Source organism: Narcine bancroftii, chromosome 13 (assembly GCF_036971445.1).
Source record: "Narcine bancroftii isolate sNarBan1 chromosome 13, sNarBan1.hap1, whole genome shotgun sequence".
NCBI lineage: Eukaryota > Metazoa > Chordata > Chondrichthyes > Torpediniformes > Narcinidae > Narcine > Narcine bancroftii.
The window spans coordinates 74,480,283-74,501,306 of NC_091481.1; the positions used below are offsets into that span (position 1 = coordinate 74,480,283).

Below are 21,024 nucleotides of genomic sequence, written 5' to 3' on the forward strand. Positions count from 1 at the left end.
CTCTAAACCAGTGGTTTTCAAACTTTTTCTTTCCATTCACATACCACCTTATGCCATAGGTGCTCTGTGATTGGTAAGGGATTGCTTTCAGTGATGTTGAGACAGTTTAAAGCATTGGTGAGGCCAAGTTTGGAGTATTGTATGCAGTTCTGGTCTCCAAATTATAGGAAGGATATCAATAAGGTTGAGAGGGTGCAAAGAAGGTTTATGAAAATGTTGCCTGGATTGCAGTATCTTGTATACAGAGAAAGATTGAGTTGATTGGGACTTTATTCACTGGAGTGTAGAAGGTGGAGAGGGGATTTGATAGAGGTATTTAAAATTATGAAGGGAATAGATAGAGTAGATGTGAATAGGCTCTTTCCCCTGAGGGTAGGGGAGATTGGAACAAGGGGTCATAAGTTAAGGGTGAGGGGACAAAACTTTAGGAGTAATATAAGAGAAAGCTTCTTCACTCAGAGAGTGGGGGCTGAGTGGAATGATCTTCCGGAAGAGGTAGTTGTGGCAGGGTCAAATCTGTCATTTAAGAGGAAGTTCGATGAGTACATGGATGTGAGGGGGCTGGAGGGTTATGGGCAAGGGAGTGGGTAGGTGGAACTAGTGGAGTTTCATTTAAATCGGTGCAGACTAGAAGGGCCAATATGGCCTGTTTCCGTACTGTAAATTGTTATATAGTTATATGGTCTGTGAGTGGGGTAAAATGGTTGAGAAACACTGCTCTAGAGCCAATTGTTACTGAAGTATTTTGCTTCAGAAAAATTGTCAGTTATGGCTTTTAGACGGCAGGCATATAACGACACAGTCAACAAAATTTGCTGTTACATGCGTATGGCGCGATCAATGACCACTCGCAAACACGAAGCAAGTAGTCAAAGGCTTCATTGATCAGAAGACTCAGACATGCTTCTGCATGCTGCTGGCTCACGTCCAAGGCAGGTATGAGGGAGGAGACTAGGGCTCTTGGCCTTTATTAGGGGATCTTATGAGGAGGGGCTACAGGTACCAACCTGCCCAGCTCAGTGAGGACATGCCCGCAGTACTGTGTTCCACCACAATGGGGCAGTCTAAAAAGGAAAGTGCAGGAATATTTAGTCAATTCCTGCACCACGGTTTATCCTGCAGGACCCCTACCACTTTTCAGGAGAAGCCTGCAGTTTTAATCGCACTGCAATACTCACCTCATGAATTCAATGTCCATCTGATGATACAGGCCACTTTGATCCACGTAAAAGCTCCAGGTCTAACGTGCACAGGAACTTGAGGCATGCAGTATTAATGACTACAAGGTGACTAATTATGTTAAAATTTTCTGAGATTTTTCCTACATTGCTGTCTAAAAAACAGGATTGGCCCATTTCCTTTGGAATTATGAAACTATGCACGATTAAAACAGTGATTTTCAAACTTTTTCTTTTCACTTACATACCACCTTAAGTCTTCTCTCTCTTTGGCTTGGCTTTGCGGACGAAGATTTATGGAGGGGGTAAATGTCCACGTCAGCTGCAGGCTCGTTTGTGGCTGACAAGTCCGATGCGGGACAGGCAGACACGGTTGCAGCGGTTGCAGGGGAAAATTGGTTGGTTGGGGCTGGGTGTTGGGTTTTTCCTCCTTTGTCTTTTGTCAGTGAGGTGGACTCTGCAGTCTTCTTCAAAGGAGGTTGCTGCCCGCCGAACTGTGAGGCGCCAAGATGCACGGTTTGAGGCGAGATCAGCCCACTGGCGGTGGTCAATGTGGCAGGCACCAAGAGATTTCTTTAAGCAGTCCTTGTACCTCTTCTTTGGTGCACCTCTGTCACGGTGGCCAGTGGAGAGCTCGCCATATAACACGATCTTGGGAAGGCGATGGTCCTCCATTCTGGAGACGTGACCTACCCAGCGCAGTTGGATCTTCAGCAGCGTGGATTCGATGCTGTTGGCCTCTGCCATCTCGAGTACTTCGATGTTAGGGATGAAGTCGCTCCAATGAATGTGGAGGATGGAGCGGAGACAACGCTGGTGGAAGCGATCTAGGAGCCGTAGGTGATGCCGGTAGAGGACCCATGATTCGGAGCCGAACAGGAGTGTGGGTATGACAACGGCTCTGTATACGCTAATCTTTGTGAGGTTTTTCAGTGGGTTGTTTTTCTAGACTCTTTTGTGTAGTCTTCCAAAGGCGCTATTTGCCTTGGCGAGTCTGTTGTCTATCTCGTTGTCGATCCTTGCATCTGATGAAATGGTGCAGCCGAGATAGGTAAACTGGTTGACCGTTTAAATTTAACTTAAGTAATCCCTTACTAATCACAGAGCACCTGTGGGTTAGGGAGCCAGTTTGTGGGGTTTGATATCTGCATCCTGGAGTTGCTGGATAGACTGATCATTGACAGGGAAAATACTTGCCACATACTTGGCAGGTGAGGCCTGGAGGGGCAGCAGGGGCAGAAGCTCTGTTATGGCTCTTTCTGTGCCTTTCCTCTGTTCCTCTGAGCATTTCCTCAGCAGCGTTTACATGTTTTTTTGATGGCGTCCCTCCACTTCGAGCAATCTTGAGCCAGATCCTCCCATGTGGATGGGGCTATATAAGCTTTTTTGAGGCTCCTGTGCAGACAGTCCTTGTACTGTAGTCGCTGGCCTCCTCGTTTTTAGGTTCCACTGGACAATTGGCTGTACAAGATGTCCTTCTGTCAGGCATTCTGACAACGTGTTTTGCCCAGCACAATTGGGCTGACATCACCAAGGTTGAAACTGCTGGCATTCTGGCTCGAGAAATAACCTCGATATTGGAGACCTTGTCTCACCAGGTGATCTTCATCAGAGAACGTAGGTGACGCTGCTGCAGTTGGTCAAGATGACGTAAGTGACTCTGATAGGGGCACCACATCTGACATCCATATAGCAAGGCTGATATGACAACAGCCCTGTACACCTTGCACTTGGTGGCCAACCTGATGTTCTGTGACCCAACTCGATCTTTCAGCTGACCAAAGGCAAAGCAGGGCTTTCTAGTTCTTGACTCAATCTCCACATCTCGAGAAGCTGAGGATGTTATTGTGCTGCCCGGGGAGAAAACTTGGCAGCATCGAGACGAGGGTCATCGATGAGGACAGTTGGTTCTTCGTAGCTTGAGCCAGGGGTTGATTAGTACAAAAACGTGCGTCTTTTGCAGGCTGATTGTCAATCCATAGCAGCACTGGCAAAGCAACTTGTTATCTTCTGTAAATCTTCGAGCGAGTGGGCAACCAGTGCACAGTCATCAGCAAAACTGTAGCTCGTGCACCACAATATCCCTGACTTTTGTTTTTGCTCTGCCTTGCGAGGTTGTGGAGCCTGCCATCAGCCCTCATTTGTAGGAAGACCCCTAACTTCTGGTCTGATGTGGCATCCTGAAGAATAGTCCAAACAGAGTAGGGGGCCAAAACACAACCCTGTTTTACATTGTTGCCGATGGGAAATGGGTCTGACAACTCGCCACACGTATTGATGCAGCCTTCCATACCTTCGTGGAACTGACGAATGATATTGGTTAGGCGTGGGGTGCAACCAAAGTTTGGTAAGAGCTTCCACAGGCCATCTCTACAAATAGATCAACAAATAGAGACTTCTCTGCTCTACCCATCATCATCTATGTGAAGAAGGTGACCTTCTAGTTCACTTTCAAACTCCTCCCCCACCACATTTGCCTTGAGCTATAACTTCTAGTTTTAGATTCCCTACTGGCACAGTTAGTGTAGTGGTTAGCACAACGCTGTTACAGCGGCAGTGACCAGGATTGGGGTTTGACTCCGGCACTGGCTGTAAGGAGTTTATACTTCCTCCCATGATTGTGTGGGTTTACTCTGGGTATTCTGATTTCCTCCCACCACTGAAAACGTACCAATGGTGTAGGTTAATTGAATGGCACAGGCTTGTGGGCCTGTTACCATGCTGTATGCCTACCTGAGGAAACTGTATCTTATCTATCCATATACCTCAATATATGGCCTGACTCCTACACACTGGATAGAAAAGTTCCTGGCTCCCCTTGTAACTCAAGATGTTCCTGTGAGATAATATTTCTGGCAACTTTTGAGTTCTTTACACTTCTGAATACCCACCCAAAATAATGGTGGTGAAAAGTTGACATGTCCTTGTTGGGCCTTATCAGTAGGAAAAATGAGCCAGTATACAGAGTTGAGGTGCAGTGCCAACAACCTGTATCTGAACGTCAATTAAAAAAAGAGATGGTTGTTGACTTCATGAGGGCCTGAGGGGACCACGCTCTGCTGACCATTGACGGCTCTACTGTTGAGTTCCTGGTGGAGAATCTCACCTGGTCCCTTAACACCAGCTCCATATCCAAGAAAACCCAACAGCGTCTCTAGTTCCTGCAAAGGCTGAGGAAAGTTAATCTCCCACCCTCCATCCTCACTACATTCCACAGAGGATGTATTGAGAGCATCCTGTGCAACTGCATCACCACCTGGTTTGGAAGCTGTACCTCCTCAGATCTCAAGGCCCTGCAGAGGATAGTGAAATCAGCTGAAAAGATCATTTGGGGCTCTCTTCCTACCATGAAGGACATATAGAGCACTCGACGCAGGCGAAAGAAAAGACTCCCCTCAAGTAAACTGTTCTCCCTTTGGAAGAAGGAGGTACCGTAGCACTTGTGCCCTTGCATCCAGATTGGGCAACAGCTTTTTTTCTCCAAGCCATCAGGCTCCTGAATTCCTAGGACATATATGGTTCGGGTACTGTGGACTTTCAGTGTATACATCTTAATATTTTAACTTCTATTCTAACTTGTATTTATATAAATATGCTCCATGATCCTGGAGAAACGCTAATTCGTCTTTACTGTGTGAGCATGACAAATAAAGGTGATGACTTGACTTGAGCATAATTAGCTATGAGGTTTCATTGTATCATTTTGTTTGACCTCCTGTCTCAGGAGTAGCCCAGCGCTTTTCTCTTCCACCCTCTGTTTGGTGTGGAATCGAAGGTGATGGAAAGAGACAGCTCCACTTCACAGTTAGAAATTGGGGCCAGTTTTCCAGTAATTCTGGGATAGAGATGTCGTCTTCAATCTCAACAGATGAATGTTAGCTTTTTACAACATTGTTCTATTCAAACAGTAAAGATAGAACTTTTAATAAAATACATTACTGATTAATATATTGATTCAAAAGTTGTAAGACATGATACGCAATTCTTAAAAACAAAATACATTCACTTTTTTTAGCTAAATAAACCCTATCTATGGAAAAGTATTTGCAAATGGATAATTGAAAGAATAATGGTCAAATTTACAAGTAATTATTTCTAAACCTGGATATGCAATAATTATAAATGTAACAACATAAAGCTACTCTTTGTTTTAAATCCCCTCAAATATCCATTAATGTTAATGAAAATCTCTTCAGCCCACTCTCCTAATAAAGCCAGAAAATGACCTCGAATAGTCTTTGCTCTTATCCTTTTGGGGCAGTTATTCAGGATTGAAAACTCCAAATCCTGGGCCTCTGCACTCACTCTGCAAATGGATCCTTGACTCTCTCATCGGAAGGCCACCGTCAGTATGAATTGGAAACAATAATGTCTCCACCTCATTGACTATCAATGTGGGCGCACCTCAAGAATGTGTGCTTAGTTCACTGCTCTACTCACTCTCCACCCGTGACCGTGTGGGTAGGAACAATTCAAACGCTATCTACAAATTTGCTGATGACCTCATGGTTGATGAACCACACACTGACTTATTTGATTTTTTTTTGCACTTTTTTTTATTTGTTTTCTGAGGCAGCAGAAATGCTGGAGGTGAATCTACGGACACTCGGTGACTCTCTTTCTCTGACTGTAAGAGGCACTTCAGGCAATTCCTGCTGAAAGCGTATCTGTCCTCCTTACAGCAGGCAAAAGCAATTTCATGTAATATGACACTGTTTTACTGGTGCCTAACCTTTTATCTGGGATTGTTGGGACCGGCCACCTGACGTTCGGAATCTTCTGTATTTTGGAATCATTTTAAAATAGTGGTCCCTTTAAGCAAATGCGATATTTCAAAATAGCACAAAATAGGGGCTGCAGAATATTAAATGAATTTGAATAAATAAAGACCATAATATCATAAGTAAAACTTCAAAATAAAACTGGTTCAGATCCTGTCCTCATCCTCTCTTACCTTCGGTGGAAAGGTGACTCTCCGCTCCGAGCACCCGGTGGGACAAAACAGCTGGACGGCTGAGGGCGGGGGTGGAGGGAGTGGGTGATAGCTAGGGCTAGGAATAAGGTGGTCGGGCATTTTAATTACTGAAAAAAATGCTGGGTTTTGGAGATTGCTGGTGTTCAGAATCCTGGATAAAGGTTAGGCATCTGTCTGACAATGACAATATATTGAATCTTGAATCTTGGTTTATATAAATGTTTGCACTATGGTACTGCAAAACAAAGAATTTCGTGACCTGTTCATGACAATAAATTCTAATTCTGATTTCCATTCCAGTTTTGTGGGTTTGGAGTTTTCTAAGGAGGTCCATATAGGAATCATGGACTCCTTCAGAGTGTGGATGGTCGGTTTGTGAGGTAGTCTACTTCTGCCACTTGTTCAGGGCCTCAAATCTCCCCTCGCCACATGACCTGAAGGTTCTCAGTTCTCTTCATTGCAGTGTGGAAAATATGAATGTCTTCACTTTGCAACACGAAAGCAGAGCATTTGGTGGCACAAAGGGTTAAGCAGCTGTTTTCTGTACGAAAAGGGTCTGGAAAGTTTCCTAGAGAACACCAAGCAGAGATGTGCTTTTCTGAATATCCTGTACTTTGTCCTCGTAACACGATACCCTGCACTTTTGTTTTATTATTGCACTACTTGCTGTTCTTGACGTCTCCTCTATATTGGAGACTGGGCGCAGACTGGTAGATGCTTTGTTGAGCACCTTGACCCTGTCCGCCATAATAACGTGGATCTTCCAGTGGCCACCCATTTCATTTCCCTGACCCATTCCCTTGCTGACATGTCTGCCCTGCCAGACTGAGACCACCAGCAAACTGGAGGAACAACACCTCATCTTCTGTCTGGGCATGTTCCAACTGGATGGCAATAACACTGAGTTCTCCGGTTTCCGTTTAAATATCCCCCACTTGCCTGTCATCCTCCCCACCCCCCCCCCCCCCACAGTGAGCATGTGCTCTCTCTCTCTCTCTCTCTCTCTCTCTCTCTTTCTCTCTCTCTCTCTCTCTCTCTCTCTCTCTCTTTCTCTCTCCTTTTGTCTCCTTTCACAGAGCCAAAATCAATTCTCACCCCTCCTCATCGTAGCCTAAAAAAATGTCCAATTAATACCTTTTGTTGGTTTGGACTCCTCCCCCTGCCAGTCTTCAGTCTTTATTTAGACACCTTCCTGTTCTTTGCTTATAACTTGCAATATTCAATCCCGAAACGTCAGTTGTTTATCTTTACCTCCGATGGATGGTGTGAGACCGGCTGAGATCCCCCAGCATTTCTGTGTGTTTTTGCTGTACTTGGTGCGGGTTGATTTGCCTGGTTGGCATGCAAAGCAAAGGGTTTCATTGTATCTCGGTACATGAGACAATAAACATTTCAATTCAACACTGATGTATTTTTTTCAGCGAACCTCTGCCCCATTTTCTTCACAGCTCCCTCCCCACTAAATTTGGTGGATAGTTAACCAAACAGTTAATTAACCAAATAGTTAATCACTGGGTTTGGGGTGGATTAACAACCTCCTGCTGTTTTGTACCTTTTAAATTCTTATTCCACTGAATCAACAGGAATACTGATGCTGAGATGGCAATCATCCCAGGAGAACCCTGTGCTTCAGCAATTAACATTTGTAGTGGTCTAACTGTAAAATCACTGGAGCATTTTTACTTATTTTTAACAAAAACAATGGACATGTGATGATCTGGTTTATCCATTCAAGATATGGCAATCCTGAATTTAATTCCGAGTTAACAGAATAATTGGATAGCAGTACAAAAGAGGTGGGGGTGGGGGGGGTGCAAGCGAAGGAAAGTAATACCATCCAGATTTAGGAAAACAAACTTTGATTATCTTGCATCCTTCCTCCTGATGCAAGTTGTTCCCTCGTATCCTTGGCGCTGCCTTGCAGGTGAATGTATTTCTGGTGTGCATTGAAGTTGAGAAAATTAGGATACTCATTTAACATCTCGTGTCATCTGTTGCCTCTTGCTTGTAATGGGAGAAGGGTGGGTAAAGCCATGGCAACCATCTGCTGCACTCTGCAGAGCGGCTTTTTGTGCTGTACCAGATTAGTAGGTTCCTCTAGGTGACACAGCTCATCGCCACAGGGCACTGGAAGGTGAGAGCATCTGTCCCTGTAGTTGTTGCATAAAGCTTTGCTCCTTGCTTGTCTGTTCCTCAAATTGCTTTCCCATTTGAGAGATTGGGACTCAAGTTATTTTTCTTTTCCCTGAGATAGTGGCAACTCTAGTAATCTAGGAAGGTCTCTGTATGGGGACTGACGTTTTGGATCTGACAAATAAAAAAAAAATGGTTTGGTATTCCATGGTATCAAAGCAAGGGAGATGTATCTGGCACCTCACTTGGGAAAACCAGAGGTGTATGATCCATTGATCATTGGGGGAATCGGAGGTGGAGAGGGTGAGCAAATTTAAGTACTTGGTGGTGGGGTCACTATCTCTCCTGGACACAACACACTAACTGCAATGGAAAGAAATCGCCTCAGCACCTTTACTTCTTCAGGAGTTTGCAGAGGTTTGGTTTGACAGATTTCTACCAATGTGTTGTGAAAAGTGTGCAGACCAACTGCATCACGGTCTGGTATGGGGGTCACCAATCCCCCTGTGCGTAAAGCCCTGCAAAAGGTAGTGGACACATCCCAGCTCATCACAGGCAAAACCCTCCCCACCATTGAGAACATCTACAGGAATGCTGCCATTGGAGAAATGCAACAGTCATCAAGGATCCCCACCCCCCCAGCACACACTCTATTCTCACTGCTACCATCAGAAAGAGGTCTCGGTGCCACAAGACTCGCACCACCAGGTTCAGGAACAGCTTCTCCCCCTGCACCGTCAGACTCTTCAACAGTAAACTCAGTCACTTAAGGACTCTTATTTTTGCACTTTATTGATTTTTTTTTTTCTTTCTCTCTGTATTACACAGTCAGGTTGTTGACATGTATACATCTTAAGTACAGTTTTTTGCACGATTGATTCTGCCTTGCCCAAAGGTAAAAGAATCTCAGGGTCATATGTGATGTCAGGTATGTATTCTAATAATAAACCTGGACTTTTGAGAGAATCCTTTATCCATTGTGTAACATTACTGATTGTAGGAGCCTCTGTGAACAAGTCTGCTGCTTGCTGATTACATTACAACATTGATCACATTTCAAAACCAAGGTAGACCCATAGTGGTCAAGAAGCAGAAGGAGAACACGGCCAAAATAACTTGCAACAAATCGTCTGTTGGAGGAAATCAGCGGGGTAAGTGGCATCAGTGGAAGGAAAAGAATTATCCATGAGTTAGATCGGAACCCTTCATCAAGTCCCTAGTGATTCTGGCTGAAATTCCACGTTCCATTTCAATTCATCTGTGCAATTTCCTCCAAGTGGAAATTGCGTAGTGAATTTTGCTTTAGTTCTTAGTTGGCACAGAATCAGGTGGTTTTCTTCACTGTGTCCATACTACTGATCCAATTTACCAACACCACCATTAACCTTGGTGATTTAAATATTTGTCAGGATACAACTTGAATGCTGTGTGAATACCTGGCTCCTCTCATTCTTGGAGTCAGAGAAACACAGCGTAGAACCAAGCCTGTCAGCCAGTACTGATATAAAGGGCTCATTTTAAAAACTAATCCTACCTTAACCTACAACATTCTCTCTACATTCGCATCAGCCCCAGACTCCATAATATGCCTATTCTCATGGGGGTAATTAAAGTGGCCAATTAACCTACCAATCCTGCTCTACCCTCACAGCACGTCTTTGAGAGTGGGAGGATACTAAAGCACTCAGAGGAATTCTAGAGGTCATGGAGAATGTGTGAACTCCACTCAGGCAGTACCAGAGGTCTGGATCAAACCCAGGATCGCTGGAGCTGAGAGGCAGCAGCTCTACGCACTGAACCATTGTGTATCCCCTAAAAAATTCTTGCCACTAATTGTATGAAGAAGGCTATTTGAATTTTCCATTGGATTTTCAAATGGATATTTTGAATTTAAGACTCTGATTTCAGATTTATTGTCAGAGTATATTCATGTCATACAACCCTGAGATTCTTTTTCCTGTGGGAGTGGCAGAATTACCACTTATTGGTAGTGCAAAAAATGGACTCAATAGACACATTCAAACAAATAAATAAATGTAAACAAACTGACTGTGAAAAAAGATAAAAGTGCCCAAGTAAGAGTCCTTCAATGTGTCTCTGATTGAGTTTGTTGTTGAGGAGTCTGATGGTGGAGGGGTAGCAGCTGTTCCTGAACCTGATGGTGCGAGTCTTGTGACACCGATACCTCTTTCCTGATGGCAGCAGTGAGAACGGAGCATGCGCTGGGTGGTGAGGATCCTTGATGGTTGCTGTTGCCCTCCGAAGGCAGCATTCCCTCTACATGTTCTTTAGAGGAGGATTTTTCCCATGATGCCCTGGGCTGTGTCCACTACCTTTAGCAGGACTTTACGCTCAGGGTTATTGGTGTCTCAATACCAGATTGTGATACAGTCGGTCAGCATTCTTTCCACAGCACATCTGTAGAAATTTGCCAGGGTTTCCAATGTCATTCCAAATACCCGAGGAAGTAGAAGCACTGACGTGCTTATTTAAAATGGCATTAGTATGTTGGGACCAAGAAAGATCCTCCAAGATAGTGACTCCAAAGAACTTAAACTTAGTCACCTTCTCCACTCCTGATGCCCCAGTGATGTCTGGATTGAGCACCTCTGGTTTTCCCTTCCTGAAGTCAACAATCAGCTCCTTGAGTGAGGTTGTTGTGGGTGCACCATTCAGCCAAATTCTCAATCTCCCTGTTCTCGTGGTGCCATTTGCTCCCTTGGGATGCATTAACAAACTGCCCAAAAGTTCCTCAATGGCATGAGAGTTTCCTTCCTTTCTGTCATGGAGCTGTCTTTCATGTCATGCTGCATCACAAGTAGCATTCATTTTACTTCTGAATTGATTGATCCGATGACATTTTTTTGTTGTTGCAATTTTGTATCTAAAGCAGTTTTGGGGTCAGCATGGAGTTTAATGGCTTCATTTTCAGCTGGAAACTAATCTAATTGAAGTCTCTGGTGGTGTATGTTTCACAACCTCAATGGATTTGTGACATTTTGGCATGGTTATCCTCAAACAGATGGACTGCTGGGGGTGGGTTAGTTGGGTGGGGAGGGGGCTTTGGAGAACTGTTCCCTCCACTTACTTGGTGTCAGTAAACATAATATCATCAGGTCATTCGGGTTGGTTGGTGCAGTAGTTTAGCTTTACAGCCCAGCGATCGGGTCCGGGTTTCAAATCCTGTGCTATCTGTAAGGAGTTTGTACATTCTCCCTGTGTTTGCATGGATTTTACCTGGGGGCTCTGGTTTCCTCCCACCTTTCGAAAATTACTAGGGTATAGGTTAATTGGATGGCATGGACCTGTGGGCCATAATGGCCTGTTACTGTGCTGTATATCTAAAACAAAACATCTCAGGCAAGTTCCTTCTTGCTGCCTCTAGGTTAGTGAATGAGAATACTGTAAAACCCCCTAGGATCCAGAAAAACTCCCCAATATCCGGCTCCTATGTGGTTTCGTAGATGCCAAATAAATTAATTTTCTGGTTGCTTGAGATTGCGTGTTGTGTGATTGGCAAACTCTTGGTGAGGCACGCCAATTTCAAACTTCCATATTTTTTTAGCTTCTGTTTATTCGCGTGTAATAGTTGATACCATGTAAAAGTTGACACCTCCCCCCTCCCCCCCCCCCCATTTTGGGCCTAAAAATCTGGTTTCCACATATCAAGTGTAAAAGTTAAACATCACCCCCCCCCCCCATTTTTGGCCCCAGCTGCCTGCCCATCCGAGCTTCTGACACCCCGACCACAGATTCCTGCATAGACCCCTGCCGCCTGTTCACTGCTCATCCAAGCTCCTGATGCCCCAAATATGGATTTACCTCATAGATCCAGCCACCCGCCTGGCCATCCCACCTCCCGACATCCCAAATGACACAGGTACTTAATGCAGTCAAAAGTAGTACGAGTGTAATAGCCAGTTGCTTTAGGCTGCAGGTGGCTTGAATTCTAGATAACAGGGGTTTTTACTGTAGTTGGAATGGGTGGAGTCCCTTGTTCATGAAGTGGGAGAGGTTAGGGCAAATTTGATGCTGGTTCTAGAACATTACAACACAGTCCAGGCCCTTTGGGCTATGATGTTGTGCTGACCAATGTAAACCTACTCCACAACATTCTTGTCATTCCCTACCTCACACCCACAGCCCTCTATTTTTCTTATACCCATGAGTTTTGCAGGAGTGACGGCAATGAAACAAGTTTGGTCAACATTGTCAGGTGTGCACTCACCTACCAAAGAGGCTAAGCTCTGGATTTCCTTGTGGCAGCCTGACAACCACCAATCACCGCCCCCCCCACCCCCACCATCCTTTTAAGATATTTTAGTTACATCAGCAATCTATCTTGTTCAGCCTAATGTATGCAGCACTGTCAAATGTTTTTGACAATGCTCCCATGAGAAATGCCTTGATGGTTTCACAATTTTAAGGTGCCTTTAAAATGATTTGATTAGGCTTGTCAATCAGATTGCATGCCCTGCTTCATAGGCTCAATTAGCGTGGAGTGTAGCAGTGCTTGTGTCTAAATCGGTATGGCCATAGGTCAGTTTTCCTTTTTACTTAGAGAGTCCACGGTCCTGCGAAGGCACCAGATGGTATTATTGTGAGGTGGGGGGGAGGGCTGGTGTGGAGAGGGGGAAGGAGGAGACACAATTCTGCAAGGAAAGAACATCCATAAGTGAGCTCTGAATGAGTTAATGAGTGCCCAGGCGCACACATGCTGGAGTCAAAGGCTGCAAACTCTTCTGTGTGCACTTGAAACTGATCTCCTGGTGGATGGATTCTAATCAATCATTGCAATTACACTGTGTGTCAGATGTTGGTGGGATTGTACACCATGCCAATGACGCAAACTTAGAGATTGCACCTGATGCTATTGCATTTAGCGCGATTATGTTACAGTGTCATTGTGAGTTGTACAAATGGAGGATGTGGTACTTTTCATTAATTGCTTTATGATAAGTCTCAGGCTTCAAGTAATTAAAAAAAGTTGATAGTTGCTCGAAAAAGGAAAAATAAATGCTGTTATTTACAGGAGATTATGTTGTTCTTCATTTCATCTAATGCAAAATTTGGGCTGGAGCCAGTACACGGCAGTGATGTATCAGAAATCTGCGTTCACAGAGAGAAGGCTGATCATTGCACCGCACTAATCGTGCTTACTTGGAAGTGGCCACAGTGTAATGCATGCTGGATGTGCATCAGGTTAATCAAGCAACGGATTTAATACTGCAAAGCACGGATTGAGGATGGGTGAGTTTGCCTTTTAAAATGCTTCTTCAGTGGGTGATGAGTGTAGATGAGATGTTCCTTCCTGCTCTCGCCCATGTCTGATTAACCAGAGCATGAGGGAATCCAAAAGATAATGCAAAATTATTTTAAAAAATCAAACCTCCCCCCACCCCCTCAGCATCTCTTCCATGATTCAGCACATCCAAACGCTGCAGAAAGTTAGAGCTCTCTGGCCCCCCCAGGGTTGGAACAAGGAGCATCAACTGAGTATAATCTTTAGGGGTGGCTTGGGAGGGAAAAATTGAACATTGGGGGGGAAAAAAAGTAGTTGTGTTTGGAATGTGGGAGGCAATTGGCTCTCAGCATCTGGAAAGACAAACGACTCTTCTGTAGTGCAACCTCATCCATCAGAAGCGATGGCAGAAGTTATGCGATTGGACAGGAAGATTGAAGAAGGAAGCTGAAAGCAGTGGGTCAGTGCTTCACGGCGAAGAGGTGGCTGATGGGGTTCAAAAGCCCATGAACCGTTGCAAACCTGCAAAATGATAAATCCATGTGAGCTTATGTCACTGGATAAGAAACCTGATGGGCTGAGCCACGAACAAAACCGAGTTAGTTATCAATAGAAGTGGAAGAAGTTGATGATTAAATCAATGAATCTTAAAGCTCTGTGCTTTCTTTGAAAATAATGGTTCACTGCCTTGTGAAGTGGTTTAGTAGCCTCTTTGGTCTATTGCTACTACCTTGGGGAATTAATAAAAAATGTTTGTATCACCTGTATTCCTGCTTTCTAAAGAAAACCAGACGTCTGCTTGGGATGGTAAATTAAATTGCAGGCATCTTTTATGTTCCAAAAGAATGCTGCCAACTTGAGAGATGCAGTCTGAAATATTCCTCAGGTGCTTTCCCATGAATATTGTGGAACGTGCTTTGAAAGTTTAGTGAGCTTTCTGCAAAAATTGCTGGTGGATACCACAGGAGGATGATTGAGAGCATCATTGTGTGGGACGGTCGCTGCAAAGCATTGGACCAGAAGTCAACACAGATTGATCAACTCTATTGATGACATTTACCGGGATCATTGCTTAAATGGGGCATTTTTACACAGTCACTGAAGAGCAGAACATTTCAGGAAATGTTCTACTCCGGAGCAGTGTAAAAATGTTGAGACGGAATTTATTATGTAAATTCCATCCTGTAATTTTTTTTCCACTGGGACCCCTACACATTTTTACAGAGCGGCTACAGTGTAAAATGACTGCAGCCGCTCTGTAAGGAACAAGCCTAATGAATACAACGTTTTCCCCTTTGACAAACTCTGCAACATAAGAAGGCCGTGTAAAAGTGCCCTAAAACGACCTCATCAGGACACACTGGAGGTAAGTATGCTCATTTTGTTCAGAATAATTACGATTTCTGTGTAAAAATGCCAATAGACAAATATTTACATCCAACACACACAGTACTTTAAACCCACTGCCATCCGGAAGGAGATGCAGGAACATCAAAATCAGGACTGCCAGGTTGGGGAATAGGTTCTTCCCACAGGCTGTATGATTGATGAACAGTGTCCTGAAACTGAGTAAATCGTCCCAAAATATATAAAAATATTTTGGGATTATTTACTTGGTTATGGATACTGTTCATCAATCTCATACCCTGTGAGAAGGAGCTATTTGCTAGTCTGGCAAATAAATAAATAAACTGTTGCAGTTGTTTTGATTTTCCCCTCTGAGGCTTAATATCAGATGCCTGGTTAACTGAACTTGACAGGGGACTTAACAATGCCAGAACCTGAGTGAACTCAGTCCCAGTGTACAAGTGGATTGATCCATTTCAAACCCCATGTTGTGTTTCATCTATTTGGCTGCACTCCACAGCAGTAGAGTCTGCGCTTCAAGTATTTTGTTTTGGGAATCGTGTAAAGTTGTTCTGATTTTTAAATGCACATTAGGGTTATTGGCTTCCTTTTGACTCGGACATGGTATAGCCTAGAAAAGCTGCTCCAACATAAAATTGCCTAGATAACTTTTGATTTTGATTTCGTGTCTGTACTGATCATGTTGCCAATTTAAACTAATGCAGGAAAATTGCATTTTTGGTAAAACATGATGGATGCCCTTCCACTAATTTGTTTTCTGATACCATGCCCTGCACCATGTGTTGTGCTCCAATGTGGGCTAATTTGCCTGATTAGCCCACAAAACCGAGCCTTGCACTACATCTTGGAACATGCAACAGCAAGGAATTTAATTCTGTTAAGGTCTGACATCTCTCTATTCCCTGTCCATGGATGTGTCTGTCTAAATGTCTCCTAATGTCTGCTTCTACCATTAGCATGACCCATCTTTGGCTTGGCTTCGCGGACGAAGATTTATGAAGGGGGTAAAAGTCCACGTCAGCTGCAGGCTCGTTTGTGGCTGACAAGTCCGATGCGGGACAGGCAGACACGGTTGCAGCGGAAAATTGGATGGTTGGGGTTGGGTTTTTCCTCCTTTGCCTTTTGTCAGTGAGGTGGGCATATAGCCTCTTAAATCTCCTTTAAACTTTTTCCATCACCTTAAACCTGTAACCGCCAGTATTTAACATTTCCACCAGAGAAAATTTCTATCTGCCCTGTCTATGCATTGTATAATTTTATGTGCTTCTATCTACGGAAGTTAAAATGATTGCCTTGAGAGTTAGTAAATTGAGGATTTTTATCTTCTCAAAAGTAGCTTTATCTGTAATGTGAAGGAGATTGTAGTGGTACATAGCAGGAACAGAAGGTCCTTTGTTCTTGTGCACTCGCATTGTCATTCAATAAAACGACACATGATCCTTTATCTTAGCATTACCCAAATTCCTTGATTCTCCCGAATAATCAGGAAATCTGTGCCTTGAATGTATTCTATGCCTGAATCTCTACAACCCCTTTGGTAGAGAGTGTCGACTGGGACAAATATTTTTCTTGTCTCTCTCAAAAGATTGAACTCCTTATTTCATACACACTAAATCCAGGGGGTAATCTTCTCAGAAGATTAACAATGTCAAGGGGTCTGTTACTGTCTTTCAAATCCCAATAGGCTCTTGTGTCAGGTGTTTGAATTGCTGAATCAAATCCAGTGGGAGCTGAGTGATCCCAGAAAACAAACAAACTTGGTCGTCGAATACGGGTGTCAAGAGTGGTAAATCTTTGGAATTCATGAAGGGAAGCAAAATGCTGGCAACAAACTAGTTGGGTTGAATAGTCTGTTCCTGAATGTACACTTTTGAGTTGATGTGATCAATGTAAAATAAAAGTTGACACCAGTTGGAGATATCGGACAGGGTAATTGAAGGTAATTGGTGAGATTTTTAAGGATCTTCGGAAAGGGGAGAAGTGAAAGAATTGAAGAAACTCCAGTGCTTGGAGACCTTGGTAACTGGCTTTGCAACCTCTAATATGGAGGGAGTTGATTGCAGTGAAACATTGAAGTCTGCAGATACTGAGATTGAAGTAAAAAACCCAACGCTGGAGAAACAGCAGGTCAAACAGTGTCCTTTATATAGCAGAGATAAAGATACATAACCAACGTTTTGGGCTTGAGTCCTTCATCAAGGTCTGGGAAAATGGCGGCAGGTGCCTGAATAAAATGGTGGGGAGTGGAAGGGGTGGGGGAGGAGCACAGTCCCACTGGCAGGAGGTAATAGGTGGATAAGGGAGGGAGGATGGCTCTGAATGGAGAGGGAAGAGGGGTGGAGAGCTGGAGGATATGGAGGGAGAGATGGAGGAGAACTGGGAGAAGTCCAGTAGACTTCATTGAATTGTTAGTTATTATATGCAGTAAAAAGCTTTGTTTGGAATTCTATCCAGGCAAGTCAACATGCACGTGGTACAGCAGTAGTGCAATGATAAAATCATAGTGCCGCAATAGCACAAATGTGCAGGATGAAGTCTCACCTGAGACAAAGGTGTAAGGAAGAGTGATAAATGGGAAAACAAAATTGTATGAATGGAAGGTTTGATAATCCAAGAGTTTGATAATAGCAGGAAAGAAACTGTCCTTGAATCTGCAACCTGGTGTTTATTCTGCCAGATTTGGGGTGGTGGGGGGGGGGGGGGGGGTTGGGGAGGGAAGGGAGGAAGTAGAGAGTGTGGCTTTTAAAACTTGGAGACAAACAAAAGGCCAAAATTGGGGGGACATGGGGATACTGGGGGGCATTGAGACTGATGAGGGGTTTTGAAAACAAAAACGAGGATTTTTAACCGGCAGGGAGGGGCTCTGCATCAACCTGAACAAGTCGGAACTGACCCAGCTAGTCCACACCAACTACTTTCACTGGTTTGCTCTCTCCCAGCAGGCTGCTTTTTGTTCTAGATTCCAGCATTTAGATTGTGGCCATTTTCTCCAATCTATTTATTTCCCCCCCCACCCCCACCCCACCACCACATCCCCATCAACTCCCCATTACCTACACACTTGGGGCTCTTTGCAGCAGCCCACTAACTTACTGACCTGAACATCTTTGGGATGCGCAGTCACAGGAAACGCGTGTACATTCCACACAGACAGCAGGTCCAGACTGAACCCAGAGGCTGGAACTGTGAAGTAATGCCACAATGAGGGGGAAAGCATGGCGATTGCCCAGATACATTCGGCGCTGGGGCTGCTGGAACGACAGTGCTGCAGCTGGTGCGGGCTTGCGAAGAGCAGTGAGCAGAGACACAGCACTCTCCTGCGGGGTCCAACCGCCCAGTCTGACTGCTGTCAGCTCTGTACAGGCTTTAAATGGCCTGTTAATGGGGATGACAGTGGTTTTATTTAAAAATTCTGCGACTGTGGGGTCTGTGCCCAAGATGGCGGCACCTATGATCGACAGCAGTCACGAGGGGGGTTGCAGACTTTGGGGAAGCAGAGGACCAGAAAACAGTGAGTACACCACCTTACCTCCCCCCCCCCCCCACTTGCAGTTAGAGAAGAAGCAGAGGAGATGACCCACGGAGCGGTGACCACGGCGCGCGGACCAGTGAGGAGTTCTGCAGCTGAAGAACACACAGGTGGTGGGCTGTTGGTGACTTGAGGTCTGTTGGTGACTTGAGGTAAGGATCCCACTCAGGCTGCGGATTGCTGTTGTGGGATTCACACCAGGTGGCGGACTACTAGAGACTGGCTGGAGACTGGCTGAAGGGGTACCAGGTATATCGGAACTGGGATGCAAGAGGGCGCCGAGGGTGCTGAAGGGTTTCTGATCATGTCAGAGATTCAGATCTGGAGCTCAGTTTGCCGACGGTTTAGACATGACTCTGTGTGGCTGCGAAAGCTGTGGCAGCGCTGGAGCGAATCCACGGACTCCGAAGGGACTCTCTTTTGCTTCTCTATTCTCTGACTGTGACAGATGCTTCAGTCGATTTTTGCCAATGGATAATCTGTTTGCCTTGCAGCAGACTAAAATGACTTTTGTGTAATATTGCACTGTTTTTATTACATGACAATAAAGAGATCTTGAATCTTGACAAATTACACCTCTGCACTGCCCCGATGGATTAAGACGCATCTCCGTGGACAAGGAGTGTAATCAGTTTGAGACCTGCGGTAACAAAGACCTCTAGTACGGTACCATTCAAACGATAATGAAAACATCAAAATGTTTTTAATTTTGAGATATGACATGGTATCATGCCCTTCCAGCCCACAAGCCTGTGTTGCCCAAACACACCAATTTGTTCATCTTTGGAACATTGGAGGAAAATGGAGCACCTGGAGGAAACCCACACAGGCATGGGGAGAACGTACAAGCTCCTTGCTGATGGCGCCGAATTCAAACCCGGGTCACTGCCCCTGTAATAGCATTGCGCTAACCGGGCTGCCCAAAATTACCCGCCCCACAGTGCGTGTCAAAATCCTGAGTTCCAACCAGGTTCTGCCACCCACTGAAGCAACATATTTTTTTTTTTTTTTTTTAATTTTTTATTTTTCACACCATAAATCACAATAGCCATGATATACACTTTTTCTTTTCCACACATTTACAGTGACTTTTTCTCCCCCCCCCTCCCTCCTCCCAAGCCACCCCCCCACCCCCCCTCTCATCCATTTTAGGTATATAATCTAGGTTGCATTAATTCAGTCAGACAATGTTGTCATTCAACAAAAATACACCAGAAATTCTACTGAGTCCATTCTTTTCTTTTCTTCTCCTTCCATCAACTTAGGTAATGTTTGTTCCCGGTAGGTTTTCGCTATTGTATTTAATGTAAGGCTCCCATACTTGTTCGAATATTTCAATATTATTTCTTAAACTATATGTTATTTTTTCTAATGGAATACATTTATTCATTTCTATATACCATTGTTGTATTTTCAAATTATCTTCCAATTTCCAGGTTGACATAATACATTTTTTTGCTACGGCTAGGGCTATCTTGACAAATCTTTTTTGTGCATCTTCCAAGTCAATTCCAAATTCTTTATTTTTTATGTTACTTAGGAGAAAGATCTCTGGATTCTTTGGTATATTGTTTTCTGTTATTTTATTTAATATCTGATTGAGATCATCCCAAAATTTTTCTACTTTCTCACATGTCCAGATTGCATGAATTGTTGTTCCCCTTTCTTTTACATCGAAAACATCTATCAGATACTGTTGGGGAAGCAACATATTGTTGAGAAAGAACAATATGTGAACATATGTTTGAGCTTTGACAGGGCATGGTTCAGGGTAGTTATTACTGGATTACCAGAGTCTTAGATGATTGATCAAGATAGATGTATTTAAATTCTCCCATGGCACTTGGGGAAAATTGGAACTCAAGTTATTAAGTTTGCAAAAATTTAGAAATCACCCCCAATGGTTGCTGTCATTTCAAGAAAAAGCCCTTCAAGAAAAGACTTCAGGGAGAAGACGTGTTGTCACTACCTGATTGGGTATGTGATTGACTATTTCCTGCTCTGGTCAGTTCAGAGTCAATTCAGGATGGATAATAAATGTTAGGATCATCAATAATGCCTGGATCTCTAGAAACATTTTTATTTAAAAAGCTTGCCATATTTTTCAATGGTCAGATTATATTGTTCTGTTCTGATTAGCATTGTAGCTGGAAGGCAAGTAAGTTACAAGGTTTCAAGAGAGCTTTTTATTTGAAGTAATTGAATTCTTGGAATATCTCTATGCCATGGAGGTTTAGATGTTTTTGTGGTCTTCACAGAAATTATTTTTCTGTTTGAATGATTTGGGTGAATGCATTGTTCCCATTTAATCCAGTGAAGTATATTTTAAGATTATGTCTCTTGTGATTTGTTTGGGGGAAGACGGCTTGATTTACAAAGACGTCAATATGTTTGCTCTCTAGGGAGTTCTATTTTTCCCTTCAATTTGGGTGTGAGGAGAACGGGGGAATGGGTCCTGAGGGACAATTTCTTTCCGCCCAGAGCCTGGTGGGTGGTATTGAATGAGCTGTCAGAGGAAGTAGCAAAAACAGGTACAATAGTTGTGTTTAAAAGGCATTTAGGTCGGTGCCAGGATTAGGGGGAGTAAAACACTGAAATC

General features: G+C 43.9%; 1 protein-coding gene across 3 annotated transcripts in view; it reads left to right on the forward strand.

Moving 5' to 3' along the window:
• The window catches only part of LOC138748337 (echinoderm microtubule-associated protein-like 1), a 146,367-nt gene that overhangs the window by 13,562 nt on the left and 111,781 nt on the right, over positions 1–21,024 (forward strand). Inside the window, exon 1 of one of the 3 annotated variants that reach the window (XM_069908352.1) lies at positions 13,295–13,536. The exons of the other annotated variants lie outside the window; for them this stretch is intronic. Coding sequence (XP_069764453.1) covers positions 13,533–13,536 — 4 coding nt within the window. The 5' untranslated portion in view covers positions 13,295–13,532. Of the gene's footprint in view, positions 1–13,294; positions 13,537–21,024 lie in introns of those variants that run through there. 3 annotated transcript variants of the gene reach the window in all.